Source organism: Podarcis erhardii (genome assembly GCF_964252035.2).
Source record: "Podarcis erhardii genome assembly, chromosome: 6".
Classification (NCBI taxonomy): Eukaryota; Metazoa; Chordata; class Lepidosauria; order Squamata; family Lacertidae; genus Podarcis; species Podarcis erhardii.
In genome coordinates this window covers 18,439,695-18,464,625 of record NC_138510.1, presented here as the reverse complement: position 1 = coordinate 18,464,625, position 24,931 = coordinate 18,439,695, and the positions used below count along the sequence as shown (strand labels likewise).

General features: G+C 45.3%; 1 protein-coding gene across 5 annotated transcripts; it reads right to left on the bottom strand.

The window, feature by feature from the left end:
• Positions 1–948: 948 nt before the first annotated feature.
• On the bottom strand, positions 949–24,722 carry SALL4 (spalt like transcription factor 4). Of its 5 annotated transcripts, none has more exons than XM_081867554.1 (4): positions 24,554–24,722; positions 8,318–10,846; positions 4,683–4,981; positions 949–3,525 (listed from the first exon to the last, which is right to left on the bottom strand). In XM_081867554.1, the coding sequence occupies exons 1-4, from the start codon at positions 24,624–24,626 to the stop codon at positions 3,091–3,093; spliced, it is 3,336 nt and encodes a 1,111-aa protein (XP_081723680.1). In that variant the 5' UTR covers positions 24,627–24,722; the 3' UTR covers positions 949–3,090. The 5 variants fall into 5 exon arrangements, with proteins under 5 accessions (XP_081723680.1, XP_081723684.1, XP_081723681.1 ...); XM_081867558.1 differs by lacking the exon at positions 24,554–24,722 and adding an exon at positions 24,289–24,347; XM_081867555.1 differs by lacking the exon at positions 24,554–24,722 and adding an exon at positions 23,948–23,985.
• Positions 24,723–24,931: the final 209 nt, after the last annotated feature.

Sequence of the window (24,931 nt, the reverse complement as noted above, 5' to 3'; positions counted from 1 at the left end):
TTCAGGGGTCCCTTTACCTAAGGTGCTACTGGACATATATATATATCTCGACTGGGTCAGACCAACACAGCTACCTACCTGAATCCTCATAAAGAGTTAACTCCAACTTGGCATAGTGCAATTTTACTCTTGGACAGTTTAAGGTTGCAGTAGCCTTATTGAGATGCCATGCCTGAGCATCCCTCAAATCAGAAAAGCAGAGTGGTAATGGTTCACAATTCAGTTCTCTGCCCATTTTCAGTTTCCTGCTTCCTGAAATCTCCTATGCTGGGAGGTCAGTAAGGTTTTCAATGGTTTAGGGCAGGAGCAGCCAACCTGTGGCAACTCCTATCATCCCTTGCTATTGACCATGCTGACTGTGGCTGCTGTGAGTTTGAGCCTAGTGATAACTGGAGAGCCACAGATTTTCCACACCTGGTTCAGTATAGCACTCTGGTAGCTTTGCTTCTTCCCCAACTAGCAAAGCTGGAAAGTACCATTGGTACTCATACCAAGGGCATGTACAGTGGTACCTTGGAAGTTGAAAGGAATCCGTTCCAGAAGTCCCTTCGACTTCCAAAATGCTCAGAAACCAAGGCGCAGCTTCCGATTGGCTGCAGGAAGCTCCTGCAGCCAATCAGAAGCAATGGAAGCTGCGGAGGGTGTTTGGGTTCCAAAGAACGTTTGCAAACAGGAACACTCACTTCCGGGTTTGCAGCATTCGGGAGCCAAAACATTTGACTCACAACGCATTCAGGATCCAAGGTACGACTGTACTGAAAATTTTTGAAAAGGGGGGGGGGGTACCCTATTTGGCAGAATTTATACAATTCCCAGAATCTGAATAGCCTGTGTGCAGATTTTCTTTTTGTTTAAAGCATAAAATACATTGAGCATTGGTTATGGAGCACCTTGTTACACTGAAAGAGCTGTATAAACGTCACAAAAATGAAAGTTAGAAGCATTAAGTGTGAAAAAGTCATCCCAAATTTATTTTCATAACATCAACAGAAACGTTTCAGTAGATAGGTTTTCTTTTTAAAAAAAGCTACACAGTATTTCCTTAAAAGTCCATACATTCGCAACTCAGAAGAGACATTTGATGATTGGGATGAACCTTTGGCATGTCCAATGTAACAAGATCCATTTTACAGTGTAAACAGGGTTGTGTTCTTTACGAAGTCCAGCAGGAAAGGCACAACTTGGCAAAAAACTGATCCTAAGCAACAACAACAAAAAACTGAGAGGAGAAACACACACAATATAGTTCAGGTGCAACAACATGGTGCAAGTAAAGTGTATTTTTTCATTATTATTATTATTATTATTACTGAATCCACATTGTTTCATGAGCCTTCCACATGAGCACAGCTGGACCCTTGAATTCGGGGTGGGGTGGGGGAGAAGCCATATGTTTATTCCAAGTCATTTTAATACCGAATGCTAAGCTCTATTTTCCAATGTAGTTTCACACCCACAAAGAGATTATGCAGAAGCGATCAAGGGAGGGGCTATGGGGGGGGGGGAAAGCCCCCAAACAAACAAACAATCAGACCTCACACACACCATGACATCATCAGACATTCTTACCAGCATATCATATTTTGGTTCAAATAGTGCACAGTAGCCTCTGCTTGGATCTCAAGTTTAATACAGTGGTTATTTGATAGAAAAATAGACAATCAGCACTACAAAAAGAACAACAACAACATAATAATATAATAATGAGGTAGATAACTTAGAATCCACAGGGCCATCCCAGTAACCTTCATACAAACACAAATGCCATCAGGGTTTTTTTTTGGGGGGGGGAGGAGGGTTGTTTTCCCCTCCCCCCAAAAATGCAAATACACAAAGTCAAAAAGGAAGCTGTCCGCCCCTGCAAGCAACCCTAGATTTCTCCTGTACAAACTCCAAATGCACCACAGGAACACAGGAAGTCCATACAGATAAAACTTCTGGGTGGTTTGCACCCTGAATTTCTGAATTGGAAGTGTCTTAGCAAATTAGAACACCCCTAACCCCCCTACTTCATTTTAAATACAGAATCTTGATACAGACATTTCCCAAGAAAATCAAATATACATGAACAGGCAAAAGGTTTCCTCATGCTACGTGAACTGTTTCCAAAATGCAGTCCCTTGAGATTCCCAGCAGAACATTCCAAACTCAGCCTCCCCAAAGGATCCAAATTCCCTTTCGACAGTATATACAAAGCTTTTACCTTCCTGCTCATTCAGTGAGTCTCTCCCAACTTCCTCCCTGCAATGTGGCATATTTGGGGGGTGGCAGTGGGTGTGGAACAGCAATGCACTGCAAAATCAGGATTTTGGCACAGTGATCTTGATGGCGTGCATGCATTCATGTAGTTTTTAAATAAGCAGCAGTCATCAGTACAAGGTATTTAAGGTTTATCGTGGATTAAACAGACAGTGCCAGTTTAAAAATGTATTTTCATATCCAGCAACACATTCTTCTGAGTAAAGTGGGATCTGAATGTCCAGTAGGCATTATAGTAATATTACATTCAAAACCACATTTAAAAACAAACCACACACAAACACACAAAAGGTACTATCCTAAAAGGGTGGCATTCTTGGATATTTACCCGCATAATTACTTTCCACATATCAGTCGTGAATTCCAGGAGTGCCAAACTCCCTGTGTCCCTCTCTGAATGGCCAACTGATTTGACCCTGCTCTTCTCGAAGCCACAATTGATTTCTAAGCCGTAACAGCGTAACAAAAAGAGGTATATATGTTCATCAGTTTTGGATTTTCACATTGTAAAACGGGCAACGTTTTACACATTAAAGTCATCCATGTAAGAACTACTTTGCAAGACCCGCATCTTTCCAAAAAAAGAAAAGGAAATAGAGGAGAGCCCTAAATAGACTCTCCTCCCAAAAACAAAACAAAACAAAACAAAACAAAACCAGCATGATTGTACTCTGGGCAACTCTTTACAAAGACAACCATAGACTCATTTGCACATTGATAGGAAAATAAGGATACTTGAGGTGTAATCTCTTAAAAATATAATATATATATGTTTCTATAGTGATTCCTTTAAAAAAATCCATTCTGCTTCCTCTCAAGTTTTCTGGGCTTTCAATTGACAGCAATTTTGTTTTCCTCCATAAAGTGAGGGAATTGGCGTTTTGGCACAGTGTCTGTGGCGGTGCTGCTGGGCTTCTCGATCTCTGAACCAGTCGTAGACTGGGAACCATCCATCTTGGAGACTGTGGCGGAATTCATTGCTATGTTGATTGCCGGACCTCCCCCAATTGTGGTTGGAAGAGAAGGTATACCGCCGCTCTGGATGACAGAGATCTCATTGGCTTTCATGGCTAAGCCGTTGCTGAGGACTGCAGCGTACTGGTTCCATGCTGAGGGATCGAGGCTGACCGAGGCAGGAACAACCTCCTTGGGAAACATCTCTGATACCTTCTTGGGATCGTTTCCAAGGAGAGCTATGGGGTTGTCGATGGACAGTCTTCTTCCACGCCTGGGGGAGTTGTTCCACATGTGAGTTCCAACGTGAACCTTAACAGAGACAGGAAGGAGGGTGAAGAGAGGGGAAAATATCAAAATGGTGTTTCCACTTCTATCCAATCCATTGGCAAGAAGCAAATGAGAGCTATGGGTAAAGCATTTACATTGTGAAAGAGTTTCAAACCACAGCCACAGAACTGTGACTTGGGCAAAGTCCATCTCTCGTTCAAGCTACTTTCACGGGTGTGTTAGTAGTGAAAAGTGCAATAACCCCAAGCACTTTGCCCTGCGCTCCCTGGAATGATGATGCTACACAGATGCAAGAGATTAAAGAGGCAAGCGATTAAAAGGGAAGGGGACAGATGGCAAGAGGAAATTCCCTACCCCCATAAACATGGTACATTCTCCGTGCTGGGTTTTCCCAGCAAGAGCTAAAGCAGCAGGAACCTTCTGAACGTCAATGAAGTTAAGACTCTTGTGGGCTTTAGGAAGCTCTGCAAGAGGCATTTTACAACACAAAGACAAGCCCTTTTACTGTGTCCTCCTCGTCAAAGTTAAATTCATGACATGGAGAGAAGAGGGGCTGCAGCCACTGGCTCTGCTCCGACTCAGTCAATGCATTTAAAAGGAGGATTGCAAAGGTATTCACACAAAGTCCACCTGAGTCCCTCTTCTCAGCAAGATAGACCACAATTAAATTAATCTGATTACTTAATCACAAATTAATTAAAGCGCGCCATTAAAATAACAACTGATAACTAATGCAGCAGGAACATCCACAATTGACTATAAATTGCCACACAACTAAGTTGCCACAATTGCCACATGTGGACTTGTTGGTGGTGGGCCCATCTCCCCACCCCAACAGAAGGACTCATGTTGGACTCTTAATTAAAGTAGGGCAGAGGAACCTGTAGTTCTCTAGATGTTGCTGAACTACAACTCCCCTCAGGCCCAGCCAGCATGGCCAGTGGGTCAGGGATGATGAGAGTTTTGGCTCAAGAACATTTGGAAGGTCCCAGGAAGGAGGAGGCAGGTGACACATTTGACCACAGTACCAGTTCCAACTTCAGAAGTTTGCTGCTGTTCTGGCTTTCCCACAGCAACCACTAGCAGTCCCGTTTTGGTTGGAGAAAGAAAAGCGAGGGATCAATACTTAATTTTTTCTGCGCCTGAATACAAATCAGTGCTTTCCCTCCTCGGCTCACCTTGAGGTTCCCTTTCGTGGTGAAAGCCCTTCCGCAGATGGTGCAGGCGAAGGGCTTTTCGCCCGTGTGAGTCCGCTCGTGAATCTGGAGGGCGCTTGCCGAAGAGAAGTTCTTGCCACACGTAGTGCAGATATGTTGCTTCGCAGTCCGGCGAGGGGGCGGCACCAGCAGAGGCCCAGAGGACGACAACACATGGGGGCCAATAAAATGGGCCGTGGTAATGGAGCGATCGCTAGGAACTTCCATTTTTATAAGACCTGGCGGCGCTCTGACAAAAGCAGGGTGGATGCTGTTTCGACCTGCAGAATAATTTCAAAAGTGGGACAGAGAACGCATTGGTACCTTAAATGTGATGAGCCTGATTCAATGTTTCTAAAGGACCTAGTGACTTTTTTTTTAACACACACACACAAAATCCAGCTGAGCGAATGCGAACAAATCACCATATGATCATATGCTTAGGTTGGAGACAGATGCACAAAAGCACAAGGTCATTTGTAAATAGGATAGCTGGTTGTCGTCGGTATATGCATTCTGCTGAGTGGCTTGTTTTACAAGAGCAGGACAAAAAATAATAATGTGTACCTGGAAACCTCTCTTTGGATAGAATTCTAGGGTCTGTCCACCAGCCAAACAGACTACCACTCATGCCATGGGACTCAGATTCAGGACAGACAAGAAAAAGGACTTATTCTCACGAAGTTAGGACTATGGAACTCTCTCCCACAAGAGGCAGTGACGACCAGCAACTTGGATGACTTTAAAAGCAGGTTAGAAAAATTAATGCTGGATAAAGCTATCAGAGGCAACTAACCCTGGTGGTTATGTTTTGTCCCCACTCATGAGAGGGAGACCGCAGTATCAGATGCTGAAAACTTCAGGAGGAAATAGAGCATTTGGGGTTCAAATCCAGCTTGCGAGCTTCCCCTGTGCATCCATCCAGTTGGTCACAGGAGCTTGCACTAGATGGACTTCTCCCCTACCCTGCAGCTTCACAGGCACCCCAAAATCTGCTCTGGAGGATTAGGGGACCTTCTGGAGCAGATCATGAGGAGCATGTGGGCTTCAGGGGTGCAGGAAAGGCAGGGCAAATCTGCTTGCCCAATGCCAAATGCCATCCTTTAAAATGGATGCCTGTCTCCAGACCGATGGGAGGGGGGGGGAGACCCTCTGCTTTTGGGTGGGTAACAAAGGAGGCTTTAATGACAATTAAGTGTCATACAAATTTTGCTAAATTTGTATTCGCTAAGCACAGGTTTTGACGTCTTTTTCTAAGTTTGCAGTACTTTTCAATGATGTTTAAAAAAAATTGATGAAAAGAAGACGTATGTCGAAAGTTTGATGTTATAATAGCTTTGTTGTATTAGGCATTAACTCCCAACTCTTTTAGACCCACCCATAATGGAGATGGTTTTACAATGCTTCTGACAAGACATAGAAGAGGCAACTGCTAGAACAGATTGAAGAATCAATAGTTCAGTAGCCTATTCTTGCAGTGGCCAACCAGGTGCCCATGGGAAATCTGCAAACAGGAAGTAAGCACTACAGCAACCTGCGATACTGATATTCCCAGCAATGGAGATAGGAGATGGCCTTCCTCCATGAATTCATCTAATCCTCTCTCTCTCTCTCTCTCTCTATATATATATAGTAAAGGTAAAGGGACCCCTGACCATTAGGTCCAGTCATGACCGACTCTGGGGTTGCAGCGCTCATCTCGCTTTACTGGCCGAGGGAGCCGGCGTACAGCTTCCAGGTCATGTGACCAGCATGACTAAGCCGCTTTTGGCGAACCAGAGCAGCACACGGAAATGCCATTTACCTTCCCGTCGGAGCGGTACCTATTTATCTACTTGCACTTTGATGTGCTTTCAAACTGCTAGGTTGGCAGGAGCAGGGACCGAGCAACGGGAGCTCACCCCGTCACGGGGAGGATTCGAACCGCCGACCTTCTGATCAACAAGTCCTAGGCTCTGTGGTTTAAAAGCCATCCAAATTGGTGGCCAGCACTACCTCTTGTGGAAGGGAATTCAACTGTGCAAAGAAGTCATTGCTTTTGCCTGTCTCCAATCTTTCAGCTTTTAGCATCGTCTGGGTGTCTAATGTGGTAGGGCTCTTTGATATTATTGCCTTTGCAGCAAGTTGTTTCCAGTCCCACACAGCACCAGTAACACAGGAAGATTAATTCCACATGGCTGCTTTATGGGGAACTTTCTGTGCTACTGCTGGCCCTGGTGGAGGGAGGGAGGGGCAACAACAGCAAAGGAAATCATTCCTAGGTTATCTGCATGGCACAAATGCCACCCACAGGCCAGCGACTTGGTGACAGCTGTTGCACTGTTAAGATATAACACAGGTATCATCCTTGATTGGGAGCATCTCACGTAAGAGAAGATTCAACAGCCAATAAAAGCAGCCACCAAGATCATCTGTATATATGATCTTGTGGCATGAGGCATGACAGGGATGATCTCAATTAGTGCTGTGCTGAAAATTTATCTTACATTTCCTCCCAAATGAATGAGAAATTAATTTGAAGCTTTGTAAATGAACAGCAACAGCAAATTCAACAGAAAATTATGAGACTATTTTAATTGAAAAGGTTACTCGTGCAAAGAGAAAGACACCTGAAGGTGTATGGTTGGATGTAAGCAGAGGTTGGATGGCTACCTGTCATGGATGCTTTAGTTGAGATTCCTGCATTGCAGGGGGTTGGACTAGATGACCCCAGGGTCCCTTCCAACTCTACAATGCTACGATTCTATGAAATATGCCCCTCCTGAGGGGTAGGGCAGGCAACACAGAAGTTTCACATTACTTCTTAAGCCATTGCTTTAGCCATACAGTCAAGCCATTTTAAGCAACTGGGGCTCTGGCAGAAACAAGAAACCAAACTTTTCCTTTCTCCCATCAATGAGAGTACTGTGGCTCTTCAATCAGACACCTTCATGTATCTCTAGCACTCTTTAAAGAGAGAAAAAGAAAATAAACCACCCAATTGCTCCTGTCTCAAGGAAACTAGTTTAAGTATCTTGGGTTGTGTCATTAGATGTGCATGTCTTTTTTGATTACATTTCGGTTTGATGCTTTACAGACACTGGGAATTTGGGACAAACTGGGCAGACAGATGGTGAGGAAGCAGAAGCCTGGCAAAGAAACAGAGGCAGTGGTTACCTGACTTCTACTTTGCTCATCTGATGGCAAGAGGACATCAGATTGTTCTCAAGCCTCCCATCATGTTGCTTAGCTTTAGATCCAGAGAAAGACCAATACCAATTCCACAAAGAGAGCAGCTGTAGCATTTTTCCAACCTGGGAGTCTCCCAGGCTGGGTGCTCCCTTTCTGTAGCACATTGTTGGAGAACCTCTGGCACACCAGACATGGTCGAAATCCAACTCCCATCAGCCCTGGCCAATACAGCCAGTGGTCAGGGCTGATGGAAAATGTAGTCCATCAACATCTGGAATGCCACTGCTTCTCCATACCTGGTCCAAGAGACTTGCTAGCCAGGCACAGTCAGCAAGCTGTGAAGCCAAAACACACACCCATAGATGTAACAGTAACTGTAATGGGGAAGAAAGAAAGAAAGAAAGAAAGAAAGAAAGAAAGAAAGAAAGAAAGAAAGAGTGACTCACCATATTCTCCATTTGGGAAGAGCAACCCAGGTTCCTCTTTGATAATCTTTCGACCAATACTGCCATAAGTTAGATCCAAAGCACTATCCCTTTCCACGGGACGGATTTCGGGACCCTCAGCCTTACTTCCCGCTGCACTGTCCTCTTGGATGTTAAAGTCTGGAGACTTGGATGTGGGGCTCTCTGCTTGACTGTTGGCTGGAGACAATGCTGGGAAAGAAGCTGAATCAGAGGCAACAGGACTGCGGCTGCCATTCTGATAGTCTGCATCACCCATTACTGAGGAAGAGTCATTGGTCATGCCATCGCTCTCTCCTGAGCCATTATCGCTGCATTTCTGGCTGCTTTGGCGCTGCAAGGACAAGGCGGAGTTCACCATCTTCATTTGGCTTTCCAGGGCTGAAATGCTGGAGAAAACAGAACTCGTAGGCTCGCCTGGAGTACCACATGGGGCAGGTGGCTTGGAAGAGTGGCTTAGGCCATCCCGTGACTCCAGATCTCCTTCTGTATCCATGGCTTCCACATTGTCCTCCAGGCAACACGGGTCTCCGTTGTTCTCAGCTACAGTAGCCTCCACCTCAGTGTTGTCCCGCGTGTTTTCTGGGACTGGGCTATTGGGGATTTGTCCGCCCATGTGCATCCGGATGTGTTGCTGCAGCACCACGGCATTGGTAAACTTCTTCTGGCAGATGGGGCAGGAGTGCTGCATCTTCAAGGGGGTATTTGCACGGTGCACTCCATAATGCGTCTTGAGGTTGCCTTTGGTAGAGAAGGCGCGGCCACAGATCTTGCACTTGAAGGGCCGCTCGCCCGTGTGCGTGCGGTAATGCATCTTGAGGGAGCTCTGGCAGCTGAGGACTCGGTGGCAGATCAGGCACTCGTTGGGGTCCGACGCGGATTTGTCAATGTTCTCCACCAGCTGCTGAAGCTTTGTCGTTTCGGAGCCTTGCTCACCAGCTCTGCCCACATGAAACACACTTGCGCTGCAGCCGGCCTGCGGGGAACTCCTGTTCTGCTCGACTCCTGACTCGTGACTTGCCGTACCCGATGAAGACCCACCTTCGCTTTCCGGAGAAGGCCTGGGCTGCATGTCACTCAGAAGCACACCGGCAAAAGAATCCTTGCTGCTTGCCAAGTTGGAAGCATGTGGAGGTAAGCTGGCACCTACAGAGGTAGGCAGTGCAGTCAAGATGGGCTTGGTGTCTACAATAAGGTTGGATTCATCCAGCGGGACAGACATCCCATAGGGTATGCCGCTGCTGGTGGGCATGTTGTCCAGGTGTTCCGGTACAGGGTAAGGATTCATTTTGATTTGGGGATATTTGTCCTTATGCCTCTGGAAATGCACTTTAAGGTTGCCTTTGGTCGTAAAGCGATTGCCACAGATGTTGCACTTGTAGGGTCTTTCGCCCGTATGCGAACGGAGGTGGATCTGCAGGGCGCTGTCGTTGCCAAAGACTTTGCCACAGAACTTGCACTTGTGTTTGAAGAAGGAGGAAGGCTCTTCCAGGCTTGGTTTGTTTTCGGGCATGTTGAGGGTGGCCAGCTTCCCTTTCGCCTTCTTCGAGGGGTCGACCGCTGCTGGGGAAATGGCCGAAAGCGGGTTTTGGAAGATGACCGAGCTGGACGATTGAGGTAGCAAAGGGTTCGGGAAGCGGGAGATGGCGCCCGACAGGCCTCTGATTGCGTCGGGCTTCAAGGAGATGGCCGCTGGCGTGAGCCCGCCGGCCATAGAGACAGCGGCCGGCATGCCGGCACTCGAATGAGGTAGTTTGCCTTGCTTCAAGGATTCCAGGGATAGGCTTTGGTTCCCAGCTTTCTGTCCGATTAACGCCACGGCAGCTGACAGCTGTTGGGACATGTGGGCTCCCAAAGCTTTGAGCGGGTCGGCAGCAGCTATTGAAGGATGCAGGATGTGGGGGGCCATCATGGCAATCTGGATCCGGATCTGCTCCGTCAGCTGGATCTGTTGGAGCTGCTGCTGCTGTAGGCACACGAGCTGCTCAAGGATCATGGGGATGGCGTTGAGGCCAGCCATGGATGGAGACACAGTCTCCGAGGTACATTGGTTGACAGCCACTTTAGTGCCACGTATGGACTGCAAAGTCACGTTAGTGTTTGGTACTTTAGGTTTGGGCATATAGCTCAACTCATGAGCCTCGGGAGCGACAGGGGGCTCCGTTTTGAGATACATCCCTCCCTCCGGTTCAGCGCCGACCTTCTCTCCTCTCTTCTCCGCAGAAGCAGAGTGACTCTTGGCAGGGCTCTCTTTGGCTGTCTGACCGTCCATCTGATTGCTGGGGAAACTCCCCGAGGAGCTGTCAGGGAAGTCTTCCAGGGGCACCGTGACTTCGCCGTCGTTCATGATTAGGACAGGTGGCGTCTTAGTGCAATTTTTCTTATGCTCGAGGAATTCGGAAAGCTCAAAGAACTCTGCACAGCATTTCTCGCAGATGTTGGTCTCCTCCGTCCGGCACCTTTTGGAACTCATTTCGCCCCCTCTGTCACCTGGGACGTCTTGTGGACTCCCTAGAAAGAGACATCAGAAAGAAAAAGAGAGAGAGAGAGAAGGGGTCTCAGAGCAAGGTTCTTTTACAGGAACAAAAGCACAATCAGATGTCTCTGCTGGGAAAAGGTGGCTAGTAGACCAAGACATTTGCACATTGGAAATGCAAGGTGCAATCAAGGAGGATTTTCAATCTCTTTTACCCAAATCCAGTTCCCATTGCTGCCACGTGTCAAAGCAATCTGGGTGCTAAGCTCCCTACCACCCCAGTTTAAAGCATTTCTTATTAGCTATGCAGTGACAGAATACACTATACATGCAAATTGCCTTCCAATACCAGATTCAAAGGTCTACAACATGAACAGAACAGGTAGACTAAAGAAGTCCAGGTGTGCAATACAGGGTCAGCTCAAAGTATGAGGGAACTCAAAGTGCCTTGACAGCAACACACACATACTCCATCAGTGGAGGCTGGTTCGCTCAGGTGAATGGGGCGCTGCCCCCATCAATCGCAGTCTGTTCTCACTTGCCTGCCTTCTTATTTACAACCTGTCAGCCTCCTCCCCACTCTGCTGCGATAGCTCAGTCAGCAGAGCATGAGACTCTTGATCTTGGGGTTGTGCGTTTGAGCCCCACATTGGGCAAAAGATTCCTGCATTTAGAAGACATCTGAAGGCAGCCCTGTTTAGGAAAGCTTTTAATGTTTAACAGACTATTGTATTTTAATATTTTGTTGGAAGCCACCCAGAGTGGCTGGGGAAACCCAGCCAGATGGGTGGAGTATAAATATTATTATTATTTAATGACTCTCTGTGTCCCTTCAAACTCTATGATTCTAGGTGGGTGGGGGCGAAACTAGAATTAGTTGGCTCCACCAGTCATTGGCTCTACCCACTGTTCACCTTGATGCCTTACACCTGATTAGTCCCATCAGCCACCACCACTGAGCTCCCCCCCCCCCAAACCACCTATGGCAGTGTGGCTTTATTTAACTCATGCCTCACAGGCTTCCTATCTGCATGGGGTTGGATGCTATTTGGGCTACAGCCTGATCCCATAAAGATTTGATGCCTGCAAAAGCTCTCTGAACAGGAATGATGTACATCAGGAAAGCACACTTATCCCTTAAGGAGTCAAATGCACCCACAAACACAGCCAAGCTGGACATTCACATATACCTGCAAGTGCAAGAATGAGATGCCTTATCTCTGTGTGACCTTATATACAGAAAGGAGGACCATACCAACTCTTTTTTTTTTTTTTAAAGTAATAGCCAACATGATGGAATTATACTGCAAATTCCCTCAAGTTAGTTTTTCTTATAGATGCTCCCCCATGTGGAGATCCTGGGTGTTTACACCATCAACAAAAAGGAGGAGATTTTGTAAACTCCCTGAAATTACAAAAAAAAATGTCACTCCATTATGGAGGGGAAAGACTGGAGGAGGGCAGATGTTTATCTCAGATGTTTATTTCAAGGTTGCACCCCACGGGCTCAGGTTCAGGTCTTTTCAAGAAACACATGCAGAGTCGAAGCAGAAATTGCTGCTGTGGAGACAGCATTTCTTCTTCAGTACTGTACAACATTCAATTAAAACACAGAGAATGGCTGAAAAGGGCTCTTGCAATGGATTTCCTGCATTAAAAGTTAAAATCATTAGGTCATTATGCATAGGGCTAATTTGAAACTTTGTACAGCATCAGAATATGACAACTGGAGTTTTTTTGGAAGTACAGAGTCTGATTTTTTTTTTAACGCCCACCAGTATGAGGGGGGGGGGGAGAGAAGAATTCCTTCCCTTCACCCCACCCTAGTGAGCTGAAAGGAATCAGCACTTTTCATCCTGTTTAAGATGTATTATGTACTCACTCTCAGCTAGGGGTGGGGAGAAATTAGATTCAATCTGCATTTGAAGGCAAGCAGTTTGCACTATCCACTTTGCACTTTCCAAAGCAATCCAAGAACCAAAACAGAGCTATCCTTTGAAGTTCATTCTTCTCTGAATTTTGCAATGCAGCTCCCAGGCCTAGTAATATGCACAAAAATGCATCCCCCCCCCAAAGCCCCACACCCACAAAGATAGCAATTCCGTTTGTTCTTTCCATACAGTTATAAGGGCATATGCATGCAGACCTAACAGCACCTGCACATTATTCCCCTGGCAAGAGACATTTATCCATTCCCACTCACTCCATTTCTATCCTGCCCCTGGACAGTGCAGGATGGTGTCCTCCCCTCCAGAATGAGTCACCAAAACCACATTGTAAAGTAAGGTTGGGAATAGAGAGGCATGGGTAGGCAAACTAAGGCCCGGGGGCCAGATGCGGCCCAATCGCCTTCTCAATCTGGACCGCGAACAGTCTGGGAATCAGTGTGTTTTTACATGAGTAGAATGTGTCCTTTTATTTAGAATGCATCTCTGGGTTATTTGTGGGGCATAGGAATTCGTTCATTATTTTTTTCCAAAATATAGTCCAGCCCCCAACAAGGTCTGAGGGACATTGGACCAGCCCCCTGCTGAAAAAGTTTGCTGATCCCTGGTCTAAGGTCACTCAATGACACTCATGGCAGAGTAGTGATTTGAACTCGAGTCTCCTCAGCCCTAGTCCAAGTTTCTAACCACTACATCACACTGGCTTCAACCTCCCTGTCCAGATCACAGTTGACTTCATTCTTACCTTAGCTGTGTGACCACCCATTCACCTACCTCTCCCTTAAAAGCAAATTCCGATGAGGTCAAGTCCCCTCCCTTATACCCTTTTCCTTTCCTCTAATGACATCACCAATTTCTTCACTTGCTTTCCCCAAATGTTTACTCTTCACTCAATAATGAAATATATTGGCTTGGGTGTTTTGCTGGGTTCCCAGTCAACATCTAGGCAAGGGTGACACAAAGCAGAAGTCTCAGAAGTCTCAGCATCTTTCCCTAAATAGTAGCCAGAAACCAGCCAAGCAAAGTCTACATAAGCCTCCATTGCAGATATTAATTAGGTTTTAAAATATCCCACAACAGTAGTCAACAGAACAGATTTATGAGGAACAGGAAGCAAAAACCAGAGGTGGGTTTTTGTTTGTTTGTTTGTTTAAAATAGAGGTGGTATTTTAAGCACTGAAGGCAAAAACAAGTTAAAGGTGGGTTCACCGTCACAAACATGTTGCCCAAAAAGCACATTCACTGTCTTCAAAATTATGTGCAGGAATGGAATCATTTATATCAATACGGTATTTTATGGAAAATGAGGTGGAAAATGTTCAACAGGAAGTTCATGCATTAACAAACAAACACACACACAAAAATGGGTTCCCACACAGTGGTGGAAAAAAGCAGTTTTTGAAAAACATTTCTTTGAACTACCACCACTAAACACCCACAGAGGAATATGATCTGGGACCAGATCCTGGGTCTGAAGATCTTCCTTCAATAATAAATGTCTTACGACAGAGCTCATGCTTGAGAAAATATCAGAATATGATGCCTTGTAAACATTTGGTTGCTTTTTTAAAAGGAAATTTTCATCACAAGTGTAGATATCCAGGGATGGAGAGCTTCTGGCCAGTGTGGACCAACTGGAGTCCACCATGCTTTGGAGCTTGGCTCACTAGGTTATAATAGGCAAAGTATGGCCATTTTCACCAAATCCAGTGCTATTGCCCTGTCCATCCGACTTTTTGCATCACAGCTTATGCTGGACTTGTTTTAACCAGGGTGGATTTGATTTAAATCACTAGTCAGTAAGACTTGATTTAAATCATTTTTTTACAGAAAGATTCATTCTTGCTGGTATAATCTTAATACAGTACAGTGGTACCTCGGTTTACGAACTTAATCCGTTCTGGAAGTCCGTTCTTAATTTGAAACCGTTCTTAAACTGAGGTGCATTTTCCCTACTGAGGCCTCCCGCTGCCGGTCCCCTTCCAGCTCTTGAATTCCGTTCTTAGACTGAGGTAAGGTTTGCAAACCGGGACACTACTTCCGGTTTTCCAGAGTTTGTAAACCGAATGGTTCGTAAACAGGACTGTGCTTAAACCAAGGTACCGCTGTAATAAATTTTGAGAGTAGTTTTTACAGTTATATCAAAAATTACAGATTTGGTTATACTATTAGAAATATATAGACAGATAATTATGAAATTATTGTGAAGTTTAGTAAGTTAACTGTTTATATTTGGACAACTTTTCCGCTGTACTTTATTGGAAGGAGAAAAATAATTTCCTTAATAACAATATAAACAATTTATTTAACTAAAACAATAATATTATAGCATATGTATCCATGTTTGTTAACTGATGGTTAAACTTTTTTTAATTAAAAAACCCAAACAAACCAGGAGACTGAGTTTTAGCACACATGAAAAACTTAAAACAAATCCTTATTTCCTGATGAATAGCCTTTGGACTATAATGTAACATAAATAGAAAACTGTCTTTAGAAAGATTTTTCCTCCAAAAGCATTTTATTTTAAAAATCCAATTTAAATTTTAAAAATCTGATTTTTATTTATTTATTTTAAAAAACCATTGATTTGTATCCACCCTGGTTTTAATTTTTAGAAATCCAGTTCAATGGACAAAAGCTTATGAGAAGAGAAGATCTGGCATGCACAATCCCCCATGCAAATTCGACACCACTTTCAGAGTTACTTTTCAATTCTCAGACCTGCTCCTGAAACATAAGCGATCATAAGACCTGGAAGCCTGTCAAGACATATCTTCCAGCCAGCATCCTATTTTCTATGGTGGCTAAACAGAGACATTTTGGAAGCCCAGAAGAAGGTGATAGCCATAGCACTCTCCCACTGTTCCTGGGACCTCCAGTGCCACTCCTCCACTGACCTATGACCCTTCTCCCCTTCACCTTTGCAACTGTTCAGCAAAACTGTTGGCTTGAGAGAGGTCTTAGGTAAAGGTAAAGGGACCCCTGACCATTAGGTCCAGTCGTGGCTGACTCTGGGGTTGTGGTGCTCATCTCGCTTTATTGGCCGAGGGAGCCGGCGTACAGCTTCTGGGTCATGTGGCCAGCATGACTAAGCCGCTTCTGTCGAACCAAAGCAGCGCATGGAAACGCCGTTTACCTTCCCGCCGGAGCGGTACCTATTTATCTACTTGCACTTTGACGTGCTTTCGAACTGCTAGGTTGGCAGGAGCAGGGACCGATGAACCGCTGACCTTCTGATCAGCAAGTCCTAGGCTCTGTGGTTTAACCCACAGTGCCACCCGCATCCCTTGAGAGAGGTCTTACTTCTCTGCAAAGAAAGGATATCTTAGAGCAGCTGGAGACCACTTCTCAGAAGTCCACAGATCACAATAGCCTACCACCTATTCTTGGTGGCCAAAAAACCCAGGCCACTAAACACTACCTGTACTTTGGAAGTTGTGTAGTTTGGCTGATTTGTCACCAGACTGAAGAGCAGGTGCTTAAACACGGCTACTCTAACAGTGCAAGATTCTTTATAGAAATGTGAATATACAGTTAAGGTGTCCTGTGTATCTGAACGAAAAAGAAAAGTAGCACATGCTAGGCCCATCCCCACCTCCAATTTGGGAGTTTATAGCTAAAAACGCACACAGTGGTACCTTGGGTTAAGTACTTAATTCGTTCCGGATGTCTGTTCTTAACCTGAAACTGTTCTTAACCTGAAGCACCACTTTAGCTAATGGGGCCTCCTGCTGCCATCATGCCGCCAGAGCATGATTTCTGTTCTCATCCTGAAGCAAAGTTCTTAACCTGAACCATTATTTCTGGGTTAGCAGAGTCTGTAACCTTAAGCGTATGTAACCCGAGGTACCACTGTATATATCTATGCCTCAAACTAAGAATTTTTAATCCCATATCCAGTCCTTGCAGAAGACAGGTTCTGTTTTCCTCTCTCCAAAAGAAGACCTGGAATGCAGTACTCCCAGCAGGGAAATTTATGAAACAACTCTGTACAGTGGTACCTCGGTTTACTAACTTAACCCTTTCTGGAAGTCGGTTCTTAAAGCGAAACCATTCTTAAACCAACGCAGGCTTTCCCTAATGAGGCCTCCCACCACCAGTGTCCTTCCACCTTTTGGATTCCATTCTTAGACAGAGGTAAAGTTCGCTAACCGGAACACTACTTCTGGTTTTGCAGAGTTCGTAAACCGAATCATTTGTAAACCGGACTGTTCTTCAACCGAGGTACCACTGTATTTGCATTAAGGCACTGCTATGTTGGTGGAACAGCCTCTAGTGCATGTTCAGCCAGAGAGAAAGAAAAACACAAGTACAGTGGTACCTTGGTTTACGTTACCTTCAGGTAATATAATTTTGAGTTACGAATGCAGCAAACCAGAAGTGTATATGTGCGGAAGTGCTCCATCACGCCACGCACGTGCGCAGAAGCAGCACCTCCGGATACAGACTTTTTGGGGTAAGTACGGACCCCCGGGACGAATTAAGTTCATATCCAGAGGGTTCCACTGTACAAAATACAAAAACGGTGACCTGGGAAACTCTGCTAACAACAATCAATCAGGGGCCAGCCAAGGAGAAAACAGCAGACATGCTGCCATTGACCCTGGAAACAATTCTAGTGAGAACCAATGGCCACATGCCACCCCCACAAATGGAGAAAGCCAGCAAACTCAGTGATGATGGAGACATGCCTTGAGCATCACCCTCACACAACCCACAAAAGATGCCACATTGTGTCTGCTCCAATGCCACAGGTGTAAAGTTGCACCTTCTTCAACTGGGGTCAGGAGGGCTAGGATCCGGTCTAAGTGTGCTCATGCCTTGTGTCACCAAAGTCCCACCCAATTACTCTAACTCATTTTAGCTGTTCTGCTGGTGTTATCCATCACAATAGCGGTATCATGTGGCATTCTGTTGGCATGGTAGGGCTTCCACAAAATCCGAAAGCCCTACATCTGCCAAACCTCCAGAACAGGACTGCACGTTTAGATTATTTAGAATACAATGGATGGAAAGTAACTCCTAACGTGCTGATGTGAACATGTTAAAATAAGGCCTGATGCAATAATTCAGACCTCACAATTAAGCCCAAGTCTGTGGAGTAGATAATATCATTTAAAATCTACTGCAATTATCAAATTAGTGAAGATTTACCATACTTCAAAGTATTTCCCTGACCATACCTCTGTACACAGATTAGATTTAAAACACACACTAACACACCTTGCCTTTAAAAGTTGCCCACTGAGTTACAAACAGCAATTCCCAAATATGTCACCTTATTGTAAGACAGGTAGCACTTATTTTTGGCTGGATCATGCATGATTGGGAGTCATTTATTTCAGTAGGAATTATTTCCTTTTCAAAATACTTCAGTTTGGTTGGCTGTGTCCTTTCTAAATCATTTGTACACACACACTTAAGACTGCTTCCCTTTCTCTCTCCCTCTCAATATAGTCAATTACTCAGTGCTTATTAGAAATGGCAGTCAGTAGGGTCTGCAACCTCAAAAATACTCCATTTTATTTCCCCCTCACTGTTCATTCCCCCCTCCACATAAAGTCAACGGTCCATGTCCAATACATGCAGATTTTTTACCGGGCTATTTTTAGAATCCTCCCGTTCCAAAATTCTTTTCTAAAAGGTTTTGTTGGTCTTGATTGGGCTAATGTTGAAGTCTCTTAAAGTTTACACTTATCCTGCTCATTCAGATCATTGCCAGTACCACTGGCAACCGTTCTGAATAATTTCTTTTGTGAGACATTTCAGCTTGTGTTCCATTAATATAACAGGGATCTGACGATTTTGGGGGCAGAGAGGTGGACTCCTGTAAAACATTCCCAATATTCCAAGCATGACTGAAGACAACAACACAGATATTATTAGAGTTAGGTCAATACTACTCAGTTACGCAGGTGGTCCCACAGAGAACCTTTTTGTGTTCGAACTGTAACAACAGCAACAAATTAAATGCAGTTTTGTTCTGAAAACACAAAGAGTTGTCAGGTACGATTCCAAATATGTTTACTTATAAAGAAAAAACAAAGGTTTCAATGGTACATACTCTTTATTACACAGCCTTGAAATAGGATTCTATGTTGTCTACTGTCCAGGGGTGATTTACCTTTATCTATTTTTAATTTCACATTACCATGTGAAGTAACTTTAAAGGGGATTAAAAAAAAAATTTTAAGGCTACTGATTGCTGACAAGCTTCTTTTAAGAAGTGTCCTTAGTTACCTGCTGGGCTTAAAATGAAAGCCTTAACTGGACATCTGTTCCAATGCTATTAACATGGAGATTAAAAAGGAGGCCAGAGAAAGGCATTTATTATAGTGAAGATAGCTTTGTTCTGCAGAAATGGGTTATTTTTTGTGTTGGCTCATATTAAATACACCTGTATGCTTTCATAGTCAGAGTGAACTGTCTTTAAAACAACAGGCAGAACAAAAGGGGTGGCATTTCACAAAAAGAGAATCGCAACTGATGTGTTATCTATGCACAAACCAGAAATACTTTGCCCATCCCAGTATTATTGGCCAATCCTGCATTTTTGCCCGAAGCATTTGCTAAATAGCACTACATCTGCCTATGCAAAATATTGCAAGAGCCATAAAGAGGTTATTTTTATTTTACGATCTAACCCAGATTTGCATTGAAAGATAAATGGGAAATAAACAGCTACTGAATTTCTGCCCCCTCCACCACTACCAATGATGCCCCCTCCCAGTATTGAAGGGGCACAGAGACACCCCCACCTCCCATATATCACAGCTCAGTGCCCAGAAAAGAAAGGAAAGGGAAGGGGGCGAGAACAAAATCTTACTTCTACCTTAGCCAAGGACCACTTCTTCTTCCGCACTCAATTACTTCCACCAGCAAGACCCCTCAACTATAAACAAGGCAGCTCCAAACCACACTTAACACTAGCGCAGTGTTTAAGGCGAAGCTAAACAGCCGAAAGCCCCGCTGCCAGGGTCAATTGCATGAGAGTCCTAATTGTAAGCTTGACATCAACTTACCACCCACAGCAGGCAGGAGGAGGCAAAGGTTAGAGCAGCAGCTCTGTCAAAACGTCACAAGCTGCCGCGTTTCGCAGAAAAGGCCTGATCACTACAACCAATATAGTGTTCCACTGGCATTTTTTCCCCCGGGGGGGGGGGAATATGAGGAAGAAAACGAAGAACAAGGCATCATGCACAGCACCCCATGCTTGGCGCCTCCAGCAGCCCTGCCAATCAGGTATTCTCCTATTGCTTCCTTTAAAAACAATTTCATCTCTCCCAGGCAAAGAACACAGAGGGGAAATGACATCTTAGTTGGGACTCTCTCAGTTTATCACGTTGAAAATAGTTGAAAATAAACTCAAGACGCTCCTATAAACACGACATCTATCATCAACGCAAGTTTAAAGAGAGCTCATTTTATCAGAAGGTATTTATTTTGCTTAATCCTTTCCATTTATGCAAGTTGGTCCTTTTTAAAAAGCAAAACTAATTTCTTGTTGAATTTCTTGATATTCAATTCACATGTCTAAAGAGTTATGGCTGCCATAGCAAGAAAGTGCAATGTTTCACCACACTAGTGAGCAGTAATTACTTCTTCTTTTTTTTAGTGAAACTGTGCACAAGTTGCAGGTCTGGAATTTTCCTAAGTGTTAGAAAAAGTTCTACATTCTACACAGCATTAAAAAGAAATAAAGAATTTGGCCTTGTGGCTGTTATCAAACACAATAGGCAGCTAAAATGCAAGGGGAAAATGCTAATTTTCAGTATGCAATTATTGTTCTCAAGTGACCCACCTGCTATTTTTTTTACCTGCTAATTGATCACTAGATTAGCAGCAACATTTCCAACCCCACCCCACACAACTGCAAACACACATACACACACACTTCACTGAGATGGTTCTCAGATTGCCTCACAATTTTTGTGTCTGCATTTATTCCCCCCCCCCCGAAGCCCAAGGATAGAAGTGTTGTGCTTAATTGTGCCTCCTTGCTATGCATATGCAGGAAACCTTGAAGGAATTTTCTGATCAAATTTTACTCTTTCCATAAAGAGCACAATATGGGCATATTCAAGTTCTTGCCGTGATTTTAAACGCACAATCCATGCACGGAACTGAGAGAAACTGTTTTCAGACACCCACCAACACTTTCTGCTACTCTCTCTTTTCTATTATTAAATGAACTTCCAGGAAGTTCTACCTAACAATATGAAAGGAAAGTGAAGATCTTCATCACATTTCTTCTTTGTCTGAGAAAGCTCCTACACCCTCCACGCTGTTTTGTAGAGAGTGCAAGTTTAAATGTGAGGACGCACAGATCCAAACCCCGACTCAGCTACACAGCTCAGTGGGAGGGTCTTGGGCAAACCATGCCTGTCCTACCTCACAGGGCTGTTCTGCAGCTAAATACAGGAGGGCAGGCTACACTTTGGTATCAAGCAACAATATTCCTTCTTGGGTTTCATTTCCTTCTTGCCTCAAGCCCTCTCCCTCCGCAACTAACAATGCATTTAGAGAACACAAAAAGCTACCTTCCACTTGTCACATCACTAGTTCAGTTTTGCAGCAACTGTTCAAAGTTTCAGTCAAGGTTCTTGACTTTCATCCCTATGTCCATTCAAGGTAGACGCTCTTCTACACCTGACATTTGTTGCAAAACATTTGTTGTTTCTTTCCAGGAAAGTGGCACTTGTTGGGGTTTGGGGTTTTTTTGGGGGGTAACAGAACACAAAGCATTCCCTGGCACTTTAAAGGACCACAGCCTGTTTCTCCATGCAAAGGCACCCAATGAACTCAGTAGCTTCGCTATCAAAGTCCGCATTCTTTTGAAGTAGCTCAGATTCCTGCATTGCAGGGGGTTGGACTAGATGACCCTGGGGTGTCCCCTCACAATTCTATTATCACACTCGCAGCAAAAAAAAAAAAAAGGCCAACAAATAGCTACTCTCCTGAAACAAAAGAAATGTATAAGTGACTTAGCACAGAGCGGCTTCCACACAGCTCTTGCTAGTTTGCTTTATGGGGCAGGGGGAAAAGAGGACAAATCTCTCACCCAGGCACCAAGCAGACTAAGGCCCGTCTCACTTCGCCCCAAGGGCACCACGGACACATTCTCAGTTCCAGGGAAGGCATCCCGAAACAGCTTTAGGAGGCAGATTTAACCTAGCCCCTAAGAACCATCAATAGCAGCAAAAGGGAAATATAAACATATGGGATTATTGTGACCAGCTAAGTTTTACCCACTGATAGGACCGAAAAGTTAGCCATGTGTCCATCTCATTTCAGCTTGTCGAGCTAAAAACCGAAAGAACCTATAAAGAGAAAATGCGTTTTTTCCAATACCGGCGGCGCATCTCCGGCAGAGCCCCCTGGGTGGCGCTAGAGAGCAACTCTCCCACGCAACCTCCCGCGCGCCCTCGCCAAAAGTTACCTTCAAACAATTTCGCGCGAGTGCCTAAAGAGTGTTTTTACTACGGACAAGGCACTCGCGCGTTAGTGGCACGGGGGGCTTCTTCTCCTCCTCCACCGCCCTGCCATTATTTCCTCCCCTAGTTACAGAGCTCTGCAGTATCGGAATCCAGTAATGCTGAAGGCTTCGTTGGTGCAAAGTTAAGTATTGCTTGATCGACGTTTTGCACTTAAAAAGAATAAGTATTATTTGCAATCCAGGTGCCTGCAGCGGGATATGGGCTCCTCCAGGTCATAATTCCCCGATAACCCTCTTGTTTCTTCTTCCCCGCCCCGCCTTCCCGGAGCGCGCCACTCCGAGGGCGTCATTAACCCTTTTGTTTCAAGGGAGCCCCCCGGAGGTGATTCCCCAGCTGCGGGCAGAGATTTACACGGAAGAAACATCACCTCCAGTGGCCGCCCCGCCCCGCCCCGCTCCATCCTAAGCACATGCACAAAGGAAAAACAGTCATGCATTAAACATGGGATTTATTGCCTTCTGGCCAGCTTGCCGTTTTCTTAAATCACCATTAACCGGACTCAACAATCGCACATTTGGGCTCGAAAGAAAAGAGGCGGAGGACCGCGGGAGAAAAGCCCCCCACACCTCCTGCGGGTCGCAAATAGGACCGTCCCCTCCCCCCGCGCCCCGCAAATATACATTGTTATCGACTATTTCCATCCATGGGGGGGGGGGGAGTTTTCCCGGGAGGGGGTTCTTTTGAACGAGTCCCCCCTCACCTTTCCAAAAAAAGACACAATATGCATTTTTAAGATTGCATCCCAATGTTTCCATTCGCCCCTGAACAACAGCTTTAAAACAAATCTGCAAGTTATGGAACTGGATTTCATCTAAGTCATTGTGAAAACTAATTTTAATCCCGAAAGGCTCGACTGCTCCCCCACTTGAATTGCAAAGGTTCGGGTTTGCATCGATAAACCAATCTTAATACCCCCCCCCTTTTCAATGTTTTATTGCACTCATCCTCCGATTCGTGTTCTTTAATTAATAAAAGGGAGTCGAAATCAAGCTTTCTACGTCCGCCTTGCTACCGGCGAGGCTCCCCAAAACTCCCATCCCGGTCTCAACTCCTCGCACCACCCAGGAATTTAAAGCCCTCCGCTTCGCCTTCGAGCGAGTTCTGCCAACATCCCCTTTGCTCCGCGCTGAACATCCACACGCAGCCCCTCCCTTGATCAAGGAGATCCGGAGAGGTAAAAGCCAGCAAATTTCTTTTTTTCTATAAAAGGGGAAAAAAATCACGAAGCACCGGCGATAGAAGAGAAGGAAAAGGGGAAGAAGAAGTAGTAGAAATGAGAGACGAGGCGCCCACGAGTTCTGGAAGATTGTTAAAAAGATCTCTCCCTTTTTGCTCACCCCCCACCCCCAACACACCATATTAGCTCACCGGAGTTATTTTAGGAAGTCGGAAATCAAAGATGGCTGGAGGTCAGGCTACAAAAGGTCCCGAGTGATTGCGATCTCTCGCTTGCTCTCCTCCCTCCGACCCCAACACCAAGATCGTCCCAAAGTTTTGGGTGCGCAGGAGAGGAGAGAGGAAGAGACCCATCCAAATAAGGAAAGAGATGGAAGGGTGGGGGGAAATATTCAACCCCCCCCCCCCGCCAGCCAGCCTTGCATTACAAAAGGTGTTGCTCTCGCCTATGCCCCATCCCTCCCAGAAATATTTCCTGGAGGTGGGGGGGGGAGGAGGAGGAAAAATGAGTTACCTTCCAGCAACATCCATTGGGATTTAAGGACAAGATTGTCCCACACAATGGAGTGGGGTGGGGTGTTGATGCTAAAGGGATCTTAGAACCACCATAGAAACTTTCCTCCCCCCTGGTGCGGGGTGGAGGTGAAGTCCCACACACTACAAAAGCCTGAGTTGTTGTCTTTTTAAATAAAAATATGTGTATTGAGATTTCATCCTCCCCAAAGCTAAAGTGATCAGAAGCCAGGTCCAACACTGATTTTTTTTGGGGGGGGGGAGGAGGAAGAGAGAGAACGGGTCCCAACCTAGAATACTAAAATTAATAATAATAATAATAATAACAACAGGAGCACGCACATTATCCGATCCGTTCCTGCCGTCGTGAGAAATAAAGGTGGGATAAAAGTGGTCCAGATTCCGAAAGGAGCACTCAAGGATCGCGCACCAGCAACCCCCAGCGCGCAACGTTGGGAGAAAGACCCCCTGGCACAAAAGCGACCTCTCTTTCTCTCTTCCCACCCCCCCGTCCCCTCCCCCGCAGATCCGATTCCCTCGTCGATTTCTTTTGCCCATCAATTAAAGTTAGCGACTGACCCGCGAGCTCCGGCGGTGTCGCCCTTACCATTTGCTGCGCGCGGGGCTTGCTGCTCGTCCGAATGGATGTGCTGGGGCTTCGCCTGCTTGCGCCTCGACATGGTGCACACGCATCGGGAGCAAAATAGTAGCAATTATTTTCTTCTTCTTCTTCTTCTTCACAACAAATTCCTAGAGTTGGGAAATTACTCCCCTGGACCGGAATGCGCATGTCAGAGTAATTATGATTATCAATAATGCATTGCGATTTATCATGGGTCCCTGACAGCTGATTGGCCTGAGTCCAAGAGCTCACAGATTATTCAAATAAGGTCCATTGATCAGGGCGAAGAAGGGGACGCCGGGCGTTGTAGTCTCGGGCCGGCCGCTGGGCTCGCCCATGTGATGGAAGCGTGCGCGCTGAGTC